The 18,212-nt window shown below is 34.2% G+C and overlaps 1 protein-coding gene across 1 annotated transcript in view; it reads right to left on the reverse strand.

Annotated features, from left to right (window-relative positions):
- Positions 1 to 343: 343 nt before the first annotated feature.
- Positions 344 to 18,212, reverse strand: part of LOC132743099 (ATP-dependent RNA helicase DDX1-like) — a 41,822-nt gene continuing 23,953 nt past the window's right edge. Inside the window, exons 12-15 of the mRNA XM_060731610.1 lie at positions 15,572 to 15,670; positions 7,224 to 7,364; positions 1,027 to 1,101; positions 344 to 508 (exon numbers count right to left, since the gene is read on the reverse strand). Coding sequence (XP_060587593.1) covers positions 359 to 508; positions 1,027 to 1,101; positions 7,224 to 7,364; positions 15,572 to 15,670 — 465 coding nt within the window. The 3' untranslated portion in view covers positions 344 to 358. The remainder of the gene's footprint in view (positions 509 to 1,026; positions 1,102 to 7,223; positions 7,365 to 15,571; positions 15,671 to 18,212) is intronic.

An 18,212-nucleotide genomic window follows, 5' to 3' on the forward strand; every position in this document is an offset into this window, starting at 1 on the left:
AACACAATAATGTTGAATATGGAATAAAGCAGAACAAGAAAATTCCAGAACCTATATGAACCAGAAATATTATCCATACACAAACAGAGATACAGAAGATTCAATACAAACCGTAACTTAAAAAATCTTAAGGAAAAAATATGGCACATGTTCAACCAATTTTTCTTCATTTTCACATTGAAGATTGCTTATGCTTTCACATGGAGCCATATTTTCGTCATGTACAGAATGGATTGTGTACAAAACTGGTCAAAAAACACAATGTTTTGACTGAAAAGTCTTCATCAGGTATCTGGTCTTAATTTAATATTAGACATTTGCAGTATCATTAAAGGTTTTATGGGGAAATATAAGAGTATCAGACTGAGACTTTAACTACTGCTATATTGTACAAACCTTGACTGGTACCATGGGGCTGTATATTGTCTTCATAATGAACACCATCAGTCTCTATATGCTGCTTGAAGTTCTTCCATCGTGTGTCCTTTGTTGGGTCTACCATACAAACCTATTGTAAATTATAGCCTATTTTACTTACTTATCTATCGGCATTTTCAATGCGCGTAATACATATTGCAAAATCAGTCATTAATTTTTTCCCAAGTTTTAATTTCTTGAAAACTGTTGGCTAATCTTGAGACTTTGTTTGTTTGTTTCATTTAACGCCTTTTCCCAACAGTATTTCAGTCATATAGGCGGGTCCTTTCCTAACCATCGTTCCTAGAGAGTTACACCAGTACTAGACTACCTTCCTCCGCGCTAAACTACCAAAGCATCTCCCGAGGATCGAACCCACAATAGAGAGGTAATTGGATAAGACATGGAGCTTTAACACACAAGGACAAAAGGTAAATATGGGACATGTAGGTAAACTGTACAAATTTCCTATCAAGCTAATATAACAAGCAGTCTGAATAGATATATCTGACCATAAAAACAATGGTAGACCTGCCTACAGGTGAAGTTATGAAAATCTAACTTAACTATCTTTTTATCAGCAATCAACTAACTGTTACTGATACTTACACAATGATGAACAGTCTCTGGAACAGAATCTTGTCCCTTTAGATCTATCCATGTTGGGAAGTACATCAATCTCTCCTGCAAACAATAATCTAAATATATGATAACAATACCATAAATATACTAAACAAATATTCTTTTCTACTGTTAGCCAAGAGATGGCTGAAGATATAATATATTCCTTGAGGTAGACACTAGCATGATCCTTTTCTAATATGCAATTCTTCACAAACTTTCACTTGTATTTGTCAAATTGTTTCTTTTATTATCATTTCAGGTTTACCATAGTTTCTCAAATATAAAATAGAGAGTAATGATAGCACTCAATCCCTCATCAGTGTTTATTCAAACATACATACATTCTCACAAAAAAAGGATAAAATCCAAAGATCTAAAACATTGCAAGGTTTCGCATGACCTACTTTTGATTCAATGTAACCAAAATTTAACTTTGTCAAAACTTTCAACGAGTCATAAATTCTGAACAAGTTAAATGAGTAATTCAAGAAAACTGTGACCTAGTCTTTCCATTCATTTGACCTTCTTTTTTACCCAAACTAAACAATATTCATGAAGACAATTAAGGCAAGATTTGATGAAGATCAAATAATAATTATATCCTTTAGAATGTTAACAAAGGTTTTCTTTGATTTGACCTGGTGAACTAGTTCTAGACCCAATGTCACCTATATTTAATCTTGTGAGATGAATCTTTCAAGGTATTCTGGAGATCAGATAAAAATTGTGACTTCTAGAATGTTAACAAGGTTTTTCTTTGATCTGACCTGATGAACAACAATATCTGTAAGCGTATTTATAAAGTTTGATGCCATGAACATCATTTTTGGCTTTACAAAAAAGTATATAGAATAATATCATTGGTTTAAACATATTTCTTTAAGCTCGGTTGCGAAACAAGTTCTTGCAACTTATATTAATCACTTTCGAGTCCGCTTCCTGGAACAAACAAGTACTGGTGGGTTATGAAGACACATGGTCGTGACCTGAGAAGGGCTCGAACCCATGATCTCTGGGTTGAGAGGCAGACACCTTAACCACTAGGCCACCGCTCCCCTTTAAATATCATTAGTGCATTTTTCATAAAAAAGTACTTTATTCAGTGTATTATTTTAAGTAAATCCCTTGTCTTCCCAGAATATAAACTACATGCACCAGTTAATGATCAGTACAGTAGTGTATTGTTGGATTGGAATGTAGAGCTGAGTATCTTTTTTAAATGACATAACAAGGACATATTTTCCTGGCACCTAAAAATGACATTTTTCAACTGAGAACTATTTTTAATGTATTAATGAATAATCATCCAAAATCTGAAAATCACCTTCCATTGGTACTGTAAGTGTTTTGATTTAATATTGGTACTTTTGTGAATACACAACATAAAATATGAGGATTGCACTGCACTTGGGCTTCCAGATAAAACTTTTGAAATTCTTTATTCTTATATAGATTTAACTTTTCTATATACAGTCAAACGTGTATTAAGCGACCGTGCAAGGGAAACACCAAAAACGGTCGCTTAATGAAACGGTCTCTTAAGACAGTCAGCATGATATAAAAGTCAAAATTTATAAATGACATCTTTTTTATTCGATGGGATTGTTTTTCAAATTCATTTTTATATAAATGTTGAATAATAAGTACGCTCCGATAATCTAAACGGATGCAAATGTAAAAATAACGTTCTGATATTTATTGACAAAACAGTTTTGATCCATTACGTACATGTTTGACATTTTTTCCAGAATTTTTTAACTTCTCCGTTGTTTTTCCTTGTCTCCAACACTAAAACCCTATTATGGAAGATGTTTTCTGCTGTGCATTTTTTCATTTGAAATAAACAAACTACATCTATTTGTTACGATTAATTTAATGGTGGATCAAGTTCAAGGTCAATTCAATGCAGTCTAAATGTCAACAAGCGAAGCGTATACACCATCTCAGTATGGGCGGAGCGTTGCATTGTTTATCCGATATTATTGGATAATACACGTCACGCGTATACTTAACTTCATTTGCATACGCTAAAACGGTATGGGAAATAGAGTTTTTCACACGTTTATTGTTGTGTTTTGATTGCTGACACTTGTGACATAACGAGGTGGCGTTCTCTAAAAACACAATTACTTAACAGGTAAAAGTGGTCGTTTAATGAAAAGATTGATGTCAATTAGGTGACTAATTAGCGGTCGCTGGTCGCGTTGAGCAAAAGTCGCTTAATACATTAAAGATATAGAGAGAAAATGATCGGGGGGAATTTAAAGTGGTCGTTTAAGACAAAAGTCGCTTAATACACGTGGTCGCATGGGCAAGTTAGACTGTATCTGACACTGACAGAGTAGTGAAGGAAATAAAACCTATATTTCTACTTAACTTGCAATCAACAGAAATTAGAAAAAGATATTATACTTGAAAATCTTTTTTTCCATTAAAGATCCCATAGTAACGTCTCTAGGTTTGTTTCCTCAAAATCTCTTATGGAAGTCTAACAAAAGCCAGCATAATGGGACTCCTAAATTTATTTCCTTCCCCCCATAATTAATGACATTTTGTTTTTATTTGTTAAGATTTCATCTGAACATCAAATGCCAAGGTTACCAATCGGCACATTTCTAAAATCAATTAAGAAAAAAAAAACCACCAAACTTCTCACCACATTATTTCAGGAAGATAAATGTATGTTCTCTATGGTAGAATAATTCTTGTCCTATAAACTAGCTACAAATCTCCCTAACATAACAGATTTTCACTTCCAAAAACCTAACATGTTGCAAGTATTTTAAGTGGATGGTGGATTAAAGTATGTTAGCTGTTAATCACTACATGCTATTAAGGCCATAAAAGGAAAATGCCAAGAATGCTCTCAACTTTATAAGACTATCTAGACCTCTAGTCTCAAGAATTGTAATACCATTAATCATATCTATTCACTAAATTAAATATAGAGATATATATATATATATAATTATATCATTAGCTCTGACATTTCTGCACTAATGTTAAGTTGTGTTGAATTAAGCTCAAGTTTTCAACAGTGGTTAATGAACTATATGTACCAGTAGATAAGCACCTATCAGATATACTTATATTTTGTACCAGTAATATGGTATCTTATAAAAGCCTGTAACTAAACTTCTAACATAAATAATCTGATTCAGAGTTTGAAGACAAATAAAATTAGTACACAAACTGTGGCCAACAAAATCGTAAAAGAAAAATAATGCAAAATTTGGCTATATCAGGTCTCCAAGTCCCCTCCCTAATGACTTCATCAAGCAGCATTAATCAAAGGGCTGCAGCTCTATGGTATTTTCTGATTTTTGCAATCTAAATCATACTGACTATCTGTATGTACTTTCCTGTATAAGTTTATTTTTATATACTATAATTCATCTTACGCAGCGACAGCGTTTTGATTTTCTTCTATAACAGTTTGAGATTGATACATATGGAATTTTGCATGAAAAAAATAGAATTGCCTCGACTAGGATTTGAACCATAGGCCTCTCACACCTTCAACGAGACCGCTTACCTCTGCACCACGGCGAAGTTATACATATGTACCTTGAATAAAAACGAATACATTATGTAATTCTAAATTGAGAATTTCCATTTCGTGTTTGTAATCCTTATTAATTTCGAGGTATTTTGTTCACGATAAACCTGTTGTTTAACACTGATGAAAACTAGAACTGCCACTATCATGGCGTGAATACCCCCGCATACCACTTTGTCAGAATCAACAGTGGCCATTTAGAGCTCAAGGACAACCTCCCTGCCAAATCTGAGGTTACTAAGCCATTACATTGCTAAGTTATGTATTCTACATGCTTCAAATGTGAAAATGTCAAAATCAATACATTGCGGACAGGACATTCTTTAGCAATTGAGAAGAAAAGCTTTTTTTTTTTTGTCAAGGTCCCTGTGACCTTGACCTTTGACCCAGTGACCTCAAAATCAATAGGGGTCACCTTATTGTCATGATCATCATCCATGCCAAATATGAAGACTGTGGGTCAAAGGAATCTTAAGTTAATGGGTGGACAAACTTTTTGAAGTCGAAGTCCCTATGACCTTGACCTTTGATCCAGTGACCTCAAAATCAAAAAGGGGTCATCTACTAATCATGATCAACATCCATGCCAAATATGAAGACTGTGGGTCAAATATAAAATAGAGAGTAATGATAGCACTCAATCACTCATCAGTGTTTATTCAAGCCCAAGTTTTAAACAGTGGTTAATGAACTATAATGTACCAGTAGATAAGCACCCATCAGATATACTTATATTTTGTACCAGTAATATGGTATCTTATAAAAGCCTGTAACTAAACTTCTAACATAAATAATCTGATTCAGAGTTTGAAGACAAATAAAATTAGTACACAAACTGTGGCCAACAAAATCGTCAAAGAAAAATAATGCAAAATTTGGCTATATCAGGTCTCCAAGTCCCCTCCCTAATGACTTCATCAAGCAGCATTAATCAAAGGGCTGCAGCTCTATGGTATTTTCTGATTTTTGCAATCTAAATCATACTGACTATCTGTATGTACTTTCCTGTATAAGTTTATTTTTATATACTATAATTCATCTTACGCAGCGACAGCGTTTTGATTTTCTTCTATAACAGTTTGAGATTGATACATATGGAATTTTGCATGAAAAAAATAGAATTGCCTCGACTAGGATTTGAACCATAGGCCTCTCACACCTTCAACGAGACCGCTTACCTCTGCACCACGGCGAATTATACATATGTACCTTGAATAAAAACGAATACATTATGTAATTCTAAATTGAGAATTTCCATTTCGTGTTTGTAATCCTTATTAATTTCGAGGTATTTTGTTCACGATAAACCTGTTGTTTAACACTGATGAAAACTAGAACTGCCACTATCATGGCGTGAATACCCCCGCATACCACTTTGTCAGAATCAACAGTGGCCATTTAGAGCTCAAGGACAACCTCCCTGCCAAATCTGAGGTTACTAAGCCATTACATTGCTAAGTTATGTATTCTACATGCTTCAAATGTGAAAATGTCAAAATCAATACATTGCGGACAGGACATTCTTTAGCAATTGAGAAGAAAAGCTTTTTTTTTTGTCAAGGTCCCTGTGACCTTGACCTTTGACCCAGTGACCTCAAAATCAATAGGGGTCACCTTATTGTCATGATCATCATCCATGCCAAATATGAAGACTGTGGGTCAAAGGAATCTTAAGTTAATGGGTGGACAAACTTTTTGAAGTCGAAGTCCCTATGACCTTGACCTTTGATCCAGTGACCTCAAAATCAAAAAGGGGTCATCTACTAATCATGATCAACATCCATGCCAAATATGAAGACTGTGGGTCAAAGGAATATAAAGTTATTGGGCAGACAAATTTTTTGAAGTCAAAGTCCCTGTGACCTTGACCTTTGACCTGGTGACCTCAAAATCAATAGGGGTCATCTACTAATCATGACTAACCTCCATGCCAAATATGAAGACTATGGGTCAAAGGAATCTTAAGTTATAGGGCGGACAAGCTTTTTGAAGTCAAGGCCCCTGTGACCTTGACCTTTGACCTAGTGACCTCAAAATCAATAGGGGTCATCTACTAATCATGACTAACCTCCATGCCAAATATGACGACTGTAGGTCAAAGGAATCTTAAGTTATTGTGCCGGACGGACAAGCTGATTCCAGTATACCCCCCTTACAACTTTGTTGTGCGGGGGTATAATAATTTAGTGAAAATCTTCTCGTCAAAACAGTCCGACATGTATATATTCCACTACTCGACAGTCAGATTTATTTGTGTACTACGCTCTGGAGTATTCGGTAATCGACATAGCTAAAAACAGCATTTTCATTGACTAAAATGATATTCGCTTTACGGAAATAGCCGAACATTTTTCATTGGGTAAAAAAGATATTCATCCGCGAAATTTGTGATTGTAACCTCATATTTCTGTTGACTAATCTAAACTTTTAATGCACTGTAATTCGTTAAATGCCTACATTAAAAATTATTCTTTCTTTTAAATTGCTGGTTTTTAAGCAGTTTTGAGTGAGAACTACTTTGCGTTGTTAGGACTGTTAGGAAATTTTGTGTTAGACCGTGGATGTTAGCTATGTATTTACTGATCTTACGATCAGAAAATACAAAAAAGCAATAAAAACATACAGCCATCTTCTTGACATCGAATGAGTGGAGTGTAGCTGAGCAAACAACCATCTGTAAACGTTTGCCGTCGTTTGTAACCTTTGGTATCTGGGCATGTAGACGATTTATCAGATCTGTATAGCCTTGACTTAACAATCCATCCTGAAGTATATAATATTTCATATTAAAACATCATAAAATTTGTGTAGGTTGGTTGTTACATCTCAAATTATAATAAAATTACTATTCAGTTTCATGTGTCAGTTTCTTATCAAAAGCAAATCAAGTAACTGTATACTTGAAAGCTTAGAAATATATATGATATCAAAGGATATCGTTTTATCATAGTGTCATGGTTTAACTGCTGTGTCTTAACATGTCATTGCTCCAACAAAATCAAGAGTCTCAAGAGGGCCATCATAGCCCTGGGTTTACCTATTTTTTAGCTCTATAAAGATTTGCAAAGTTTTCTTATAGGAATACACATCTCCCCATCCTTGTGGACCTAATTTTGAATGCTTTCTCATGAATCAAAATTATTTTAAAATTATTTGTAGACAATAAAGTATAAGAATTACAACCAAAAATCAAAATATATATGTATAACAGATTAGATCTATATATAGTTTTAAACCTTGGCAAAAGTGATCCTGCTTTTCTACACATGGTTCATTATTAACTTTTACCTCATATAGGCGTGTTTTGACGGTTTTTCCCCCCCCCCCCCCTTTTTGAGGAATTAAATAGTGAAATAGTCGTATTTGGCCCCAAACACTTGTTTTTTTGTTTGAGAATTGTTGTTCAAAACAATGATCACTTTTTCGGCGCCGCACCCTATCAAAAAGGTACATCAAGGGGGTGCTAGGAGGGTGATGTGCCCCCTTCTATTTGGGGGGTTTGAAGGAGGGCAGTAGCCTTTGTTTCTATCTTCTATCATCCATTAAGATGTTGCAGAGCTTTGAAATCAGTTTTTGATGGAAAAAACAACCCAAAATAGTGATTTTTGGCAATTTTGAGACATTGCCATGGTAATAGGAAATTTAAGACTGAGTATGCTGTTACAGAGGCTATGGTCCAGTCAATATTTGTGCCAAGTTTGATCAGTATTGAAGCATTTTTTATAGTTTCATAGCAGTTTCAACTTGTAGCTGGAGGTTTTTCAATGAAAACAGCCATTTTTCACAATATGCTCTGATGCAGTAAAAGGTAAATTTGAGGTCTGATATAGTATTATGATGGATTCTCAGATGTATGAGAAACAAGAGTTAAATACCACTTTGAAGTGGTAAGAAACTAAAAGCAGAATGTCAAAAAATATGGAACAGCAGCCACAAGAACAGCAAGGTATTTCAATTCCTGGTTTGATCCTGTTGGAGACTGTTCTTATTCCACCATGAAAATATTGTCATTTGATTTATTTGTTATAAAAGCTCCTCTAAACTAAAGTCTAAATGTACCTCCTAAGACATATCAAAACAATCAAATTACATCTATTCATTGTTTTCATATAAGGGAGATTTGGGGGGGGGGGGTTGACCCAACCCCCAAAGACATTATTATGAATCCACTTTATAACCGTGATAGCTATGTCCTTGCATCAATAGATTGTCTATGTTGGCTTGACAAACTTTATTTATTTAATTCATTAAATATTCAGTCTGCTTCTTTAATTAAATCATGTTCTAAGTTTTAATGAAAAATAGCATTTATTTTGGAAGCATTGATCTAAACAATAATTGTTTAATTAAAGTACTGACATGATGACAATGCAAGATTCTTTCTCTTTTTGATTTATAGGAAAATGCCTATGTACATATTATTTAATATTTCCTACAATTACACTTTATGCTGAAATGGCTTTCTGTCAAATCATTGTTCACTAATTAAGGTAAAAATGCCACAGCTGTTTAGCACTGAGTGAGACATTTTTAAAAAGAACGCAAGACCAAACATTACGTGACAAGACAAGGCTAAATCTGTACTTATTTATTAGTACTTTTTTATCATAATCAAAAAGCACTCACATTCCCAGTAGTATTTTCTCGTTAGATTACTATAAATGGAGAAGTATAAAAGCATGCAGATCTATTTTGGTATAATTTGATGTCAAATTATGTCACAGACTATGTCATTACAGCAACATTTATAGTAAGTCTTCTATAGATTAAGAAACCTACACATTTCCAAGACGATAAATATAAAGTTTAGGAATAATTACAAACAGACTTCGCTATCTATTACAGAAACCTGTGATTAAATGAATATATGTTGTTGGGTTTCTTTCATCAAGTTTTCTAAGAATCAATTAGGAAACAAATAATTGCAAATATGAAACTGATGAAATATGATATAAATTTATCTGTAAATATAAATATACTGATGTAATGTACGACGTGTAGAATCTTATCATTATCGTTTAATTATAATACTATATCTAGAACTTCAATCTCATTTTAAATTGTTTATTTAACTATAACTGAAACTAGAAATGTGTCCATAGGACACGGATGCCCCCACAGGCCACTGTTCTGTCAATCTTATGACTCTAGGTCAAATATTTTTTGGACTACATGTGCCACAAGTTGAAAACTAAAAGGGCCATAATTCTGTTAAATTTGGTTGCAGCAAAAATTCCTTCCTTTACTACCATCTACACATTAAGGTTGTTCATCCCTGAAAGTTTAAGCAAAATCTGCCATCCGGTTTAAGAGGAGTTGCGTTCACAAAATTTCTACATAGTATATAGTGAAAAAATCAACAAAGGGCCATAATTCTGTTAAATTTGGTCGCAGCAAAAATTCCTTCCTTTACTACCATCTACACATTAAGGTTGTTCATCCCTGGAAGTTTAAGCAAAATCTGCCATCCGGTTTAAGAGGAGTTGTGTTCACAAAATTTCTACATAGTATATAGTGAAAAAATCAACAAAGGGCCATAATTCTGTTAAATTTGGTCACAGCAAAAATTCCTTCCTTTACTACCATCTACACATTAAGGTTGTTCATCCCTGGAAGTTTAAGCAAAATCTGCCATCCGGTTTAAGAGGAGTTGCGTTCACAAAATTTCTACATAGTATATAGTGAAAAAAATCAACAAAGGGCCATAATTCTGTTAAATTTGGTCGCAGCAAAAATTCCTTCCTTAACTACCATCTACACATTAAGGTTGTTCATCCCTGGAAGTTTAAGCAAAATCTGCCATCCGGTTTAAGAGGAGTTGCGTTCACAAGATTTCGGGACGTACGGACGGACGTACGGACGGACACTCGGACGGACAAGTGCAATGCTATATGCTCCCACTCTGTGGGGGCATAAAAATCTAAATAAAGTTATTTGATAAGCAGACTTAATACACCGGTCACATATTCACGGAATACGCCCACGGAAGAGCCACGGATTAATTCCGGCATCGTCCGTAGCTACCCGTACTGGTCAGTAGCTCTCCGTATTGTAACCGTAATCAATCGTAGTAGTCCTTGTATATCCGTAGCGATCCTTGACAATTTTTGAACATGCACACAAATTTGCTACGGAAAAATCAACCGTAGCATATCCCTACTAGTCCGTATTAATCCGTACTGATACGTACTGGTCCGTACGAAAACCGTAATAGTCCGTACTGATTCGTAGTCCACCAACTTGTCAAGGATTTCCACGGTTTGGTACGGAGAACTACGTATGTGTACGGTTACCCTACGCATAAGCTACGGTTTTAATACCGATTAATACGGCATTGTCACGGAAAGCAACGATCGTAATACGTTGTACTACGGAGAGGCAAGGATTAGCACGGTCTTATACGGTTTATTGCGTCGCAACACGAAACGGTACGGAATGGTACGGCCCACCACTGTTTAGTACGGATGAATTAAGTATCATGTACTTTTTCAAGGGTATAAATACTACCTACTTGTTAAAAACAGACATATATATTTGCAGGAACATTTAATAAATGATAATTGCCATTTACTGGCTGCAACTTTATATTGAAATGGCTCAGAATGCGGAGGCAGTTGTCGAGCTGCTTAATGACATGCATAGAAGTAAATTTATATTAATATCGTACTACAATTCATAAGAAATAGAATAACATTTAATGTTACATATTTTACATACATTGAATCGTGAAAATGGAGTAAATATGTACATAAAACGAAGTGTCTCATAAGCTTTGGACACTGGCCATTGAGTGATAATAAGATTAATTAACAAGCTTTCTTACATATTTTTAAAACATAAACATCACGATAATTAATGTAATTGTAAGATGAACAGCAAATCTTAAAATTAAAAGAGAAGCAGTATTGATCAACATTTTCATTGATGATTACTAGTCCATATCTAATCAGGTAAGAGAAGACAGACCAGATGGTGGACTAGAGCTGGGCTTTTACGATGACCGCTTCATGTTTAGTATGAGGCTCTCATAGCCGAACTTGTTTAGCATCCAGCGTCCTTCAAGAAATTCACTTTAATTGGACCTGATGTGTCTCGGGGGTTCGGACGCGATTAGGCTGAATCCTCTCCGCCAAAATCATTGAACTCTGCAATTCGTTTTCTAGGTGTTCTTTTCTTTTGAGGCATTTTGAAAATGAGCAAGCAAGAGGTTGTGGACGAATGTATTAGGTCCGTATAGATCCGTGGCAATGCGTTCTTCTCCGTATCAATACGTTCTTCTCCGTATCAAACCGTACTTATTCGTACTACCCCGTGCTTATATCGTAGCAGACCGTAGTGTATCCGTAGTGCGTCCGTCCTGATTCGTGTCGCTCCGTATCAAACCGTGTCGGTCCGTAACAATCCGTGTCTCTCCGGGGGCTTTTGGTGGTAAATCCGTCGGACTCCGTACTCATACCGTTGTGTGTCCGTACTGGAACCGTAGCGGACTACGGAATTTCACATTTCCGTAGTAATCCGTGAACGATTAGACCGTAGCTCTTCCGTGGCATTATCCGTGAATATGTGACCGGGGCATAATGAAGAAACTAATGAAATATTTTTTGATTATATTGAGACAACATAGTGAATGTTGGAATGGACAAAGTTTATATACGGTAAGCGAGAATTAGTGTATCTTGGCGAGCTTTAACGAGCCAGGTTTATACGGTAATTGAGAGTTAGTGTATCTTGGCGAGCTTTAACGAGCCAGGTTTATACGGTAAGCGAGAATTAGTGTATCTTGGCGAGCTTTGACGGGCCAGGTTTATACGGTAAGCGAGAATTAGTGTATCTTGGCAAGCTTTAACGAGCCAGGTTTATACGGTAAGCGAGAATTAGTGTATCTTGGCGAGCTTTGACGAGCCAGGTTTATACGGTAAACGAGAATTAGTGTATCTTGGCAAGCTTTAATGAGCCATAATATTCACTTTCACAGCAAACCAGATAAACCATTTCCCATTCTGACAACAACCATGTTTTTGATTTATCCTGCAATTGTCTAATTTAATCATGTTTTTAGATTTTTTAAATGGTTTCATTCTTACTTCTTCCCAAATAAAACAGTGTTTACATGTATGTTTTCTTTGCAGCTAACCATGTGACATCATCACATGCTAACCATGTGACGTAGTGACTGGAGATATTTAAGTTTATCTGGTACTAAGGCTTTAATTTATCAAGCTGATAATATAGACAGTAGCAGGATAAATTTATGTATGCTCAAGCTTTTCTAATATCAACAGTTTAGGTACCGGTACCTTTTTACTGGTTTTCATGTTAGATTGTTGATATTTTGGAAACAAGAAAATCTCTGTTTTTCTAGAAATAAACTATTGTTTCACAACAACTTGTAGTAAAAAATAATTTGAGTCACGTCACGACAAAACCAACATAATGGGTTTGCGACCAGCATGGATCCAGACCAGCTTGCGCATCCACGCATTCTGATCAGGATCCATGCTGTTCGCTATCAGTTTCTGTACTTGTAATAGGGTCTGTAAGCGAACAGCATGGATCCTGATCAGACTGTGCGGATGCGCAGGCTGGTCTGGATCCATGCTGGTGTAAACCCATTATGTTGGTTTTGTCATGACACAGCTCAATTTTCTTAATAAATCATTATCAAATAAACTAATTTTTATCAATATCTTAATTCTTCAAACTTTACCAAAATGTTCATGGACATTGCAATGTTAGTTTAAGGTAAATGCCTAGTAACATCAGAACTCTTGTATTTAATTGCAATGGATGTCACTTTAAAACATAATAATTATGTAACTGTTATTTGTATAATTATAATGATTTATCATAAACTGGGCAAAACATTAACTAAAATTGATTATTTTTGTAAAAGAAGACTGCACTGTCTGGCAATTAGCATAGTTTACTTCGGTTGTTGAATTACTGTAATTGACCCTTTTAAATTGTATTAATATTGTCAAATTATCATAATTATTAAATTTACTTTAATTTGATTTAACTTTATTACATTTACTCTTAATTCTTTTATAATTTGAAGACCAATTTCCCCATTTTAGGATGGGCATTCCTAACGGTAAGTTAATGAATGGCTTTAAAAAGACAAGAGTTAGAGATGTAAAGGGTTACTGGGCATTCAGGACATAGACTTCCTATCATACTCTCAATTAAGTGTGAAAGTTTAACCCATTCCCTTTGGAGATTCCAACTTCCTAGCAAAAACCAAAGTGTGACACTGACGCAGACACCTGGGTGAGTAGAATGGCTTTCCCTATTCTTTGAATAGATGAACCAAAAAAAATATACAAGCAATCTGATTGGTGGAAACTCCTATCTTAAACAATTCAAATGTTAAGGATACGACACTGCATCTTATTTGGTCAGCAAGAACAAAATTATATGTTGATAACAACACTTCAACTTTTTTTTATAATGACTTTTTTACCCATTTGACAGCTGGCTTTCTTCCTTTTATATTAGAGAAATCTGTTTAAAGGTAACATAGATCTATTATAAAGCACAGAATTAAACTAGATTAAAGCTTAAAATATCATCATTAATTTACAATTTATACTAACATATTTTAGTTCAATTGTGTAGGAACCTTAAGGCTTATAGAAACACTCTCAAATCAGGTCCTGGAACCAACCAGTACTAAGCAATGAGTGTAAAGTTTCTTGCTAATGGAAACAAAGCCTTGCCTCTGACAGGGGTTTGAACCCACCCACAATCTTAAGATTACTAGTCTGATGCCATGCCACCAATCAAAGATCGTCATTTATTTTGCAAAAATCCTAAAAAACACAAACCATAACATAGTGTGGTATTATAGTGAATAGTAACGTTAAGATAAGATTTTGGCGTATGAAAATAATCTTAAATGCTTAGAACACATTTTTGATACAGAGTTATCCTGACACTGCAGCTAAAGTAAGTTATACTATTACTATGAAAAAAAATTAGGTATTAAATCAATGGAACACTGTAGTCAGATATAGAGCTAAAAGGAAAATAAGCAAGAAAAAATATAATTAATCACATCACTTTACCAGTTTATCTATAGTAACTTTGTAAAGGAAAAAATACATGAGCCTTAAGCACACTCTTTCCCCCCATTATTCAAATAAATTAAAAATAAAGAGCTAAATAGCTAAGACAATTCCTTAAATGTTTTCAAATTTGTAATGTACTTTTAAAGTATTACACCCCTTCCAATCCTTGATTTTTTCCTAAATGATTCTGTCAATAAAAATGTCTGAAGAGAGGATGAATTTAACAAAGTGTCAAGCCTGTTAGATTATCTACGATTTCTTTTCTATTCTAGTAATTACAGCCCATTTTACAAGCAATTTATATTTCTGATGAAAAACTGTCACTTCAACACTATTTAAAGTCATTACAAACTATGTTGAAAATGTACTTCTGTAATCTTATACTTTAGGGTTCTACAACATCCAAGCTTTTTTTGTGTTTTATTAATTTTTCTCTACTGTCTATCTGACAGAATGGAGTTTTATTATTATAAATGGAAAGGAATATATACTACCAGTCTTCGAAATTAACGCCAGTACGAGGCCCGAGGCCACTAAATTTAGCATCGTTCTGGTTATTATTGCAAGGTTGGTGGTCCGACAGGCCAGTAGATTTTTGGCCATGAAAAAATATTATAAGAAAAATTCATCAAAATAATGAAGCAGGGTTCTCTAAAAGATTGATCTTTTTGCCTTTTTTGCAAATGAAACCCATCAATTCTGTCCTAAATGTTCAAAACACAGCGAGAGATGTCTAAATTGTACTGAGTAATGGAGGCCGCCATTTTTTTTCTTGGATATTTTCCGTACCGCACCGTACAGTTACAGAGATTAAACCATTGTTTATTATAGTCATTATTTAGCTATGATTTTGTGATTATTAAAGGGTTGTTTGTGTTAGGAATATAAGATATATTCTTACAGCTTCATCCAAGACAAAGAATCTGACTCCAGACAGAGCTAATTTTCCTGTTGAAATCAGATCTTCCAATCTACCTGGTGTTCCAACAACAATGTCAACCTGAAATCATATATTTTAAAATAATACAAAAATTAAATGATGCGCAGGCTGGTCTGGACCCATGTTGGTCGCAAACCCATTATGTTGGTTTTGTCATGACGTGGCTCAAATGTACTGTTAAAATGCTAACACTGTAACATATTGTTGACTTAACATAAGGAATATTATATAATGGTTTATGCCTAAATTGCAAGTTGTATTGCAAAGATTTTCAGATTGAACAAGTGAACGTGATTGTAGTTTCTCTCAAGTGGAAAACCTTACAGTTTATAGGGACAATGATCTCATCTCCAACAGTAAATACTCAACATTATATTGTTCCTTTAATGACATATCATGCTATATAGACAATGATTTGATACTACAGTCAAACCTGTGAATAGAGGTCAGCAAAGGGAGAGACTGAAAATGTCCTTTATATACAAGCAGGCTTTATTTGCAGGTTACTTTGTTTTCAGAGGTTGTCTTTAATGCAGGTTTGATTGTATCTAGTTACTATTACATCAGATAAAGAAATCGTGCAAACTTAAAGTGTAAAGTATCAACACTAATATAAACATTTTTATAATATTCATAAATGATATGACCCTTTCAAGGGTCAAATATACTACTTCCAACAATTACATGACTTATTCTGTACTCTGCTTGACCTGACTGCTGTGACAGAATTTATAGTGTTTTTGTGGCTTAAAACAAAACAAATAAAATGTTGTTCTTGATGTATACCTTGATTTGATTAAGAAAAGTATTCATGGAATAACTGATTTATTTACCCGTAAATTTTTACAGCATTCTTCTTCTGATAACATTTTTTAATTGCCATAAAAATGCTATTTTCATAAATTTAGGTGTTGATTTTTTTTTCAGGTTTAAAATGACACTGTTAAGGTCATATGGTAACTTCTATCCTAATTCTCCCATTTCCCTAGTAGATTATTTCACACAAAATCAGGCATCTTGGAAAAACCACCAACCTTCTTTAAACCAGCTGGATAGTTTACTAATATGACAAAAGTGTATGTACCATTAACAGATACCATAATAATAAATGTATCATGAAAAGTCATTCACAGTCTTTCTAAATCATCCTGCAGACCATCGCCGGAACCCATGTGTACTGATTTTGCTGTGCGAAAGAAGTGTATACATAAAAGGAGTCGCATGGATTACTGAGGAAGCCTGCAGATCATGAAATCAATAACTGGGACAGTGTACAAACATGACTATTGTCACCAAAAAAAATTAGATTTTTCTCTGCAAATAAATATTTTAAACTGCATATTTAATGGAACAGATTTCTCTAACTCTGCTGGGAAACTTTTATTTTATTTTCAATTTTTCCCTAGTTACAAATGATGAAGTATCTTAGGATGGTGAACTTGCATGTTGACTTGACAAGTAGAGCAAGTATCTAATTAAAGTTAATGATGTTAACATGAATTTACTCTGTCAGCAAGAAATTATCAAGATTATAAGCTCTCTCTCTTTTTAAGAGAATTGAAAAATCAATGGTATTTTTTTTTTAGAATATGGGAACTATAATTATATCCACCTTTTTTATTGATTTATGGATGCAAAGGAAACATTTTATTTCTTAATTGATCTAAAAAAAAAAAAAAAAAAAAAAGACGAAAACTTGGTACAATGGGATAAAAAAGAAACTACATAGGATAAAATAATATGACGTTGATGAAGCGAAACATGATCTTATTTTGTAATATTTTTTCAGATACAAGCTTACATCTGTAAATCTGCCTTTATTTTAAGTGCTCATATTCATTTAGTTTTGATTTAGTTAAAGTTCATAATGTTTTAAATACCTTTGGTTATTTATGTAGACAATTACAAACATTTTAGATGAAACATATTTAGCATGTCTATTGTTACTGAAATATCAAAGGTCTTTTCCCTCATATCTATTTCCATATATATGTATGAAATTTTACACTCTACTCCACTTATATTGAGATCGGTTTAAACAAGCTACCACATGTAACATACATTCTCCTGAGTGCAGTTCATTTCCCATTTATTTTTCTTTCCTTTTATACCATTTTAAAACAAGATTATTTTAAGCAATTGACAACAGTTCAGCCCATGTCAGCATCATGTAGGCCACTCTTGATGTCAATTTAATGAAGCCCTCGAAGATCTGCACTCAGGCTGATTATCAAGAGAAACTCATTAAGTATCCAAACTTGATTACTTAACAGTAGGAAAACAAAGCATTTCTGACCTCAGCCTGAATTATCTCATGACAAGGTGAGGTCAAAAGGGTGAGTCAAATTGTGGACCACTACAGTGTTAACAAGGATTATCCATATTTGAGCAGTGCGACTAGTTTTTTAACCCAGGTGACACATATTCAAACCTGACCTAGAAATCATCAAAACAAACTTTCAGACCAATTTCCAGGATACTTGGATCAAAACAGTAGCAACTAGAGTGTTAACAAGATTTTTCTATTTTTAGCTCCGGTGACCTAGTTTCACATGCGATTTCGAACTCATCCAAGCAATTACCTAGACAAGCATTCTGACCA

This window comes from Ruditapes philippinarum, unplaced genomic scaffold (assembly GCF_026571515.1).
Source record: "Ruditapes philippinarum isolate M1 unplaced genomic scaffold, ASM2657151v2 ctg1829_1_1_1_1, whole genome shotgun sequence".
Classification (NCBI taxonomy): Eukaryota; Metazoa; Mollusca; class Bivalvia; order Venerida; family Veneridae; genus Ruditapes; species Ruditapes philippinarum.